The sequence below is a fragment of the Papaver somniferum genome, chromosome 3, assembly GCF_003573695.1.
Source record: "Papaver somniferum cultivar HN1 chromosome 3, ASM357369v1, whole genome shotgun sequence".
In the NCBI taxonomy this organism is placed as follows: Eukaryota; Viridiplantae; Streptophyta; class Magnoliopsida; order Ranunculales; family Papaveraceae; genus Papaver; species Papaver somniferum.
This window is the reverse complement of record NC_039360.1, coordinates 193,733,622-193,740,115: the sequence shown is the minus strand read 5'-3', so window position 1 is coordinate 193,740,115 and position 6,494 is coordinate 193,733,622. Positions and strand designations below refer to the sequence as shown.

Below are 6,494 nucleotides of genomic sequence, written 5' to 3'. Positions count from 1 at the left end.
AAAAACATAAATCATGACAAAAAAAAATGGGAATAAAGAGATATATGAGAAACTGAATCGATTACAATTAATTCACGCATAGCCTTACATAATCCCATGAAGTATGGGAGAAATAATTACAGAAACAGAAACCATGACAAAAAAGGGGGAATAAAGAGAGATGTGAGAAACTGAACCGATTACAATTAATTCGCGTGTAGCCTTGTGTTTGGTCAATTTTTTTATAGGTTTCATTTTTCTTCCTGTCCCCTACCCGGCAAATCTTAAAATCACAACATCTTCCTTTTTTGGAAAAATCTGGCCTTTAAAATTGTTTTAATGTTAAAAAATAATTAAAAAAGTAATTTGAAAACTAAAATCAAATTAAAACAAAACAAAACAAAGAAAAATTAACCAAGGGTGACTAAATAACTTAATTTACCTATCTTAGGACAACTTTTCTCACCCTATTACCACTACTTCTTCCACCACCACAGTATCGTCACCACTCCACCAGTCTCACCAATACTCATCATCATTATCCCCACTGCCGATTCACCATCACCACCCACCATCAAAACCACCATTAGTGCTTAATTTACCTATCTTAGGACCTCTTTTCTCACCCTACTACCACTACTTCTTCCACCACCACATTATCGTCACCACTCCACCAGTCTCACCAAGACCCACCACCATTATCCCCACCCCCACCCACCATCACAACTACCATTAATGCTTACTGATATGGTTAATATCAAATAAATTTATTATGTATCAACAAAAATATATTCATTTGATTAATTAAAGAAACATTTATTATGAAATATCAATTGAACATTTATTATGAAATATCAATTGAACATTTATTATGAAATTTTAATTAAAGGTAATCATTTGTAGCGGTAGATATATGTTCTGCAAGTATAAATTTGACCGTTTTTTATCTAGCCTAACTTGTCCAAACTTTGTTTTGTATTATGGAAATGTAATCAATTTATTTTAATACTAAAAACCGTGATTTATTCGATCGGGTACTATAAATAGCTGGGATCCCATTTGGGTGATCCAGCGTTCATGATCATATTGTCTTATATGATTTAGTATCCTCCTCAAAATATTTGTGTTTTTTCCTTACCAGTTGTGCTAAAAACAACGAACTACATCTATCACAATAAAATGTTTCCCATTTTGTAAAGACACCAAACTATTATTGTCCACCACTATTCACTAACATCCACCACCGTACGTAAAAGCCAGTCACACCCAATATTTTTTCCACCACCAGTAATGTTACCACCTCCACCACTCACAAACACCTGTCATTGTTTCCATCACCCACTGCTTCTTTCACTACCACCATTAAAAATTATTAATATAATTTTCAACCGGGGTCACTATAGTACAGTGGTAAAGTTATTGGGTGATGATACCAGTTACCTGAGTTCGAAACTCGCCGGTACCAAATTCTTTACCGATCAATTTATATAATTTTTTTAATAAACTTATTTATTAATAAAAGTATGTATTTATTAGATTCATTAGATGAACATTTATCATGAAATATTAATTAATCATTCATCATAAACAATTAATAGAACACTAATTAATAAAGTATTTATAATGGTTAGTTGAAAAAACCACGACCATAGATTTATCCCTCCTAGACAAATCTCGGCCGCTCTTTATCTAGACAAATCTCGGCCGCTCTTTGTTTTGTATTCTAGATATCATTCGTAATTGACATTTATTATGGAAAACTGATAAAATATTTCTTATGAAAAATTAATGGAACATTAGTGATATGGTAAGTAAATTTTAGTCGTTACATGCACTTTTAATCCCAATTTCAACCATCACTTATGAAAAAAATTACAGACGTAGATTCATCTCTTGTGAGGACAAATCTGAACCACCACTTACATAGGTTAAGTTGTCCAAACCGTGCTTTATATTCTCGATGATTATATGAAAAATTCTAACTAGTTTTGCCAAATTTGTATGATTGTCTCAAAAAATTATTCGTTATATAAATATCTAAAAAATATTTATTCTAGAACACAAAAAGTAAATATGCCGGCGCAACGACAAGGTTGTTTTTGTGTTGCGCTCATGTACCATGTTGTGCCAAATTTTTGCTAAAAATTCACAACACACTTTAATCTTTGGCACAACACGACATGACACATAATAAATTGAACATGCATTTTCTTGTGCCACGGAGTGCTAATTCGACATGTTTTGCACCTCTATACATCAGTTAGGCTTTATTCGTTCTCACAACTATATTAAAATAAAATATATAAACAACCATGTTTATGGATAAAAAAAATAGGTGTAAGATTGTTATAGAATATCTATTACCAAAATCAGAAGTATGATTTTTCAAAATAATAGATCATCGCATTACCACGCCCGCTACGAATCTCATTTCCCATTTGAACTTTTAAAATTATATTAGAGAATGGGATTAGAATGTCATGTGCACATTATTAGAGAATGTGTACAAAATCGAACCCGAACGATGAGGTTTTTTTTTTTTTTCCTTTCTAATATTCAGAAAAAAGGGTCACTGAGGCACTTGTCAATATTTCTCAAGTAGATCCATTTTGAGTGAGTCCCAAGATTTTCTAGCTGAACCTGAAAATGAATTTTTCAGGATCAAGTAAAGAGAAAAATAAAATCTAAACAGTATCTTTCAAAATTTTAATGAAAAAGGTTGGTAATAAAACCTTATATTCCACTCCAATGATCTATAATAATCTAAAAAATCAGCAACCTATTTTTCACCAAAAGTACAGAATCCTCCACCTGATCAGGTAAAAATGGGTTCTCAAGGACAGCTAGAATAATCTAATGAGTAGCATTGAATTCCTAGAAGTATGTCAAAATAGGACATGTTTATAATCTTTCATGTCCTGTAAGACTTGTCTGGAATATCTTGTTCACTGGGGGGTACACTGCCATTCCATGACAATGAAGCAGTAGAGAAAACACTTAACAATTCAGTACTGAATTTGTATTTAGAAACCAAATTTCACATAAACTTTTTTAGATTTTTCTTTGGTCCATTCCTGAGTTCTGCCTGTCTCTCTCTCTCTCTCTAGCAAAAAGCTTCAACTCCACCATTGTTGCCAATTGCTAACAGCCTGTCAGACATTTGAATTCTATTTTATTTCTTTCTTTGTTGTTTCTCCAAGGAAAGTTTTAAGTTCAACAGACATTTTTTTAACTTAGTCTAATTTTTCCCTTCTAATTTTTGTTTTATTTTGTTTGGTTTCTTCCCTTCAGTTTTTGCTTAGCAATAGATTGCTGTACCTGTATATCTTAGTTTTCTTCTTCTCATATTGCGTAGAAAACTCAGTCCATAAAGCCTAGTTTTCAGTCCAGAAAAAGAATGAGTCATGGACACTAATGAAAGATTTGATACTATTAGTACAAACTCAGCTTCGGGTTCTTTGGATGGATGTTATTGCTAGCCATCGTAGCTTCAAGAGTGTGGAAGAAGAAAATGGTTTTTGATCAACCAAAGACTTCGGTATCTCATCGTCATTTCTTGCAGGTTGATACTGAATTCTGTGAATTGCAATCTTGCTTTCCGTTTCATCTGTCTTGAGTGTTCTAACTTGATGGCTTCATTGTAGTTTGTAACTTGGAAAATTTCTGTTTATATTTTTATATACCGTAAAGAAAAAGTTCTGTTCAGAGCTAGTTGATCTTCTTTCTTTCATTTGATCGACTGTTTCAACTTTTTATGACAGTTACTATTTCATTCAGATTCCTGTCGTAAATTTTCAATTGTTTTGAATATTTCAGGCATGGGTAAAGAGTTCGAATATGCAGTTGGTTTTCTAGCATCGTTAAAAAGGATGCCGTAACAAATTCATCAAGTAATTCTACGAAAAATTTGAATAATAGATTGCTGAATCATAAACTACCTAGTGCTGACCAGAATCAACACTACATGGATAGATTGTTAGAACAATATGACAAAGAATCAGTGAGGACAACAATGCTTAAGCAAGAAGAGATCTTCAAAGAACAGGTAAGTTTACAAAACATCCATTGTTAATTTGCATCGCAGATCTCCAAATTGAAAGTAGTCAAGTTGATGGTGAGTAACCCTCCATGATGCAGGTACACGAACTTCACCGTCTTTACGTAGTTCAGAAAACGCTTATGATAAACAGATCTAAGGGTCACTCGAAGAATAGTCCAAGTCCGCGGACAACAGTAAATCCAGATCACCAACCAAGAGTATGGCCTACAAGGACAGGATTCGAAACTAACAACTGCCATTTTACTAACACAAACAATTCTGGGCATAATTTTCATCAATTGTTCAGTGCAAGGACTGAACCTATTAACTCACAAGAACAAAGTAGTACTAGTTGTTCAAGAGATAATGTCAAAATGCACAAGGATTTCGATCTTGAAAGTCCTGCGGAAGAATTTTCAAGAGGTATCGGTAGAGATCAAATAGGTTCAAGTTCTATTACATCTTCAAAAGAAAAATTGAAAGTCGGAAACTTGAATGGGCAACATTTGTATACTGAGGGAGAATCTGAAGTTGAATTGTCATTAAGCATTGGATTTGGGAATTCAACTAATAATAAGAAGAAGAAACAAAAGAATTGTCAATCAATTTCACCGATATATTTACACACGAACCACAAACACAACCGGCAAATGGATTCTTCTTTGTCAATCAAAGATCTAGGAGCAGAAGACAGTACAACCGGAAGTTCAAATGCGACATTCAATCAGGAAAGTTTACAAAAACCACCTTGGTAACTTTAAGTTTAAACAGGAGTTGATAACTATTTATGTGTGCCATTTTTATGTTCTTCCAATATACATGGATTACAAATATAAGATTCCGATCCAACCATACATTCTGATACAGCTTGAACAATTACCTGTCGCATTTTGGGTGGCAAAAAACAGTTGTAGGTAATGGTCACTATTTCAACAGGGGGAACATGTGTTATTATTATGCAGCGCCAGTGTTAATTAGTTCTAGATTCTCCACTAACTCAGGTACATATTTAGATTCTCTACTCTTTTGTAAGCTTTGTTTTCTAATTTCTTGGAGTTGAAATTCATGCAACACAATGCAGAGGATATAAATTTATGATTTAACATCTTCACAACCTTGGTAATAAAATTTTAGCAGTAAACTCAGAACAACTGGTAAAATTAGATGCAGATCAAACCATGACTATCTTGTAATGAACCTTGCTTGGCACATTTTAAAGCGGCAAAAACAGTGTGTTCTAGTTTTATGATTGCTATGTTGTCAGGGTCAGATATATTATCATTGTGCAGTAATAGTGGAGTTTTCTTTACATTAACGAGTTTCCATATGATTGCTAGTAGTAGATAATGACTATTGTTTGGTCATAGAAAGTATCTGCTGTGCAAGATCACAATATTACTAGGTTTAGGTGTAATCAGCAAAATTCTGCAACTAATTCAAAGTATGTATCTCTAGATGCTCCACCCTTTTTGTAAGCTTAGATTTCTAATTTTGGGAGTACAAATTCATGGAGCCAAGTGCGGAGGATATGAGATTATGATTCAACATTTTCTTAACTTCAATCAAAAAGAAGAATGGAAACATATCTAGTGCAAATGATAACCGCAAAAGTAGATGAAAGTAAAACTAACACAACAATATCAACATAATCAAAACAACCATATCAACATAAATTAGATTAACAACAGTAACAGATTTAAGGTGCATAAGTATTCAACAAAAGATGGAAAAATATGATGTTCTGGAGAAGCTTTATTTCCCCTTTAGTACGTAAAATAGAGTTATAAACCATCCATTTTATAATTAAAAAAAATCTTCAATCACTAAAAGATACAATCCATTATATCACCGTAGCAAAAAAGTACAATGAAAAGTAAGCAGAGAAAGGGAGCGAAATGGACTTACTAGTCATATAAGCGAGCAGATTTACGAACAAGATATTCACGAAACTTGTAACATGTAGAAACATCGTGATTGGTATGTCCACAATAAGTGCATCCACTGCCACATTCTCCATGTCCACGAATTACTTGTTGTTGCTGATAAACTTCAGGCCATGACTTGGATTGGACACCCATGTTTCGTAGACGGTCGTAGTCATGAATAACATCCTCAACTTTACTAAGACAAGGTAATGGAACCATATCAAGAATCATAATTCGCAGAGGGTCATGCTCCGGACCGAGACCAGAAAGAAATAGTATGGTGAACAGTTCCTCACGTCTATATAGTTTCACTGCCCCTAAACCCTGACATTTCATATAAAAAACATCCTGATCATACAGAGATTCAAAATCAATACATTTAGCTTCAAAGTGCCGAACATATTCAGGCAGTGGTTGATTGTATTCTTGCTTAGTATGATGCATAATCTCACAACGAAGTTGAGCAACTTAGGGTCAGCATATTGATCCATAAGACCAACCCAGAGATCAGAAACAGTTTTGGAAAACCTGAATAGTTGATAAACTGAATC

General features: G+C 33.6%; 1 protein-coding gene across 1 annotated transcript; it reads left to right on the top strand.

Moving 5' to 3' along the window:
- The first annotated feature begins 2,644 nt into the window (after nt 1-2,644).
- Nucleotides 2,645-4,849, top strand: LOC113358328. Its single transcript, XM_026601869.1, has 3 exons — nt 2,645-3,541; nt 3,796-4,024; nt 4,117-4,849. Exons 2-3 carry the CDS (start codon nt 3,944-3,946, stop codon nt 4,771-4,773), a joined length of 738 nt encoding a protein of 245 aa, XP_026457654.1. The 5' UTR covers nt 2,645-3,541; nt 3,796-3,943; the 3' UTR covers nt 4,774-4,849.
- Nucleotides 4,850-6,494: the final 1,645 nt, after the last annotated feature.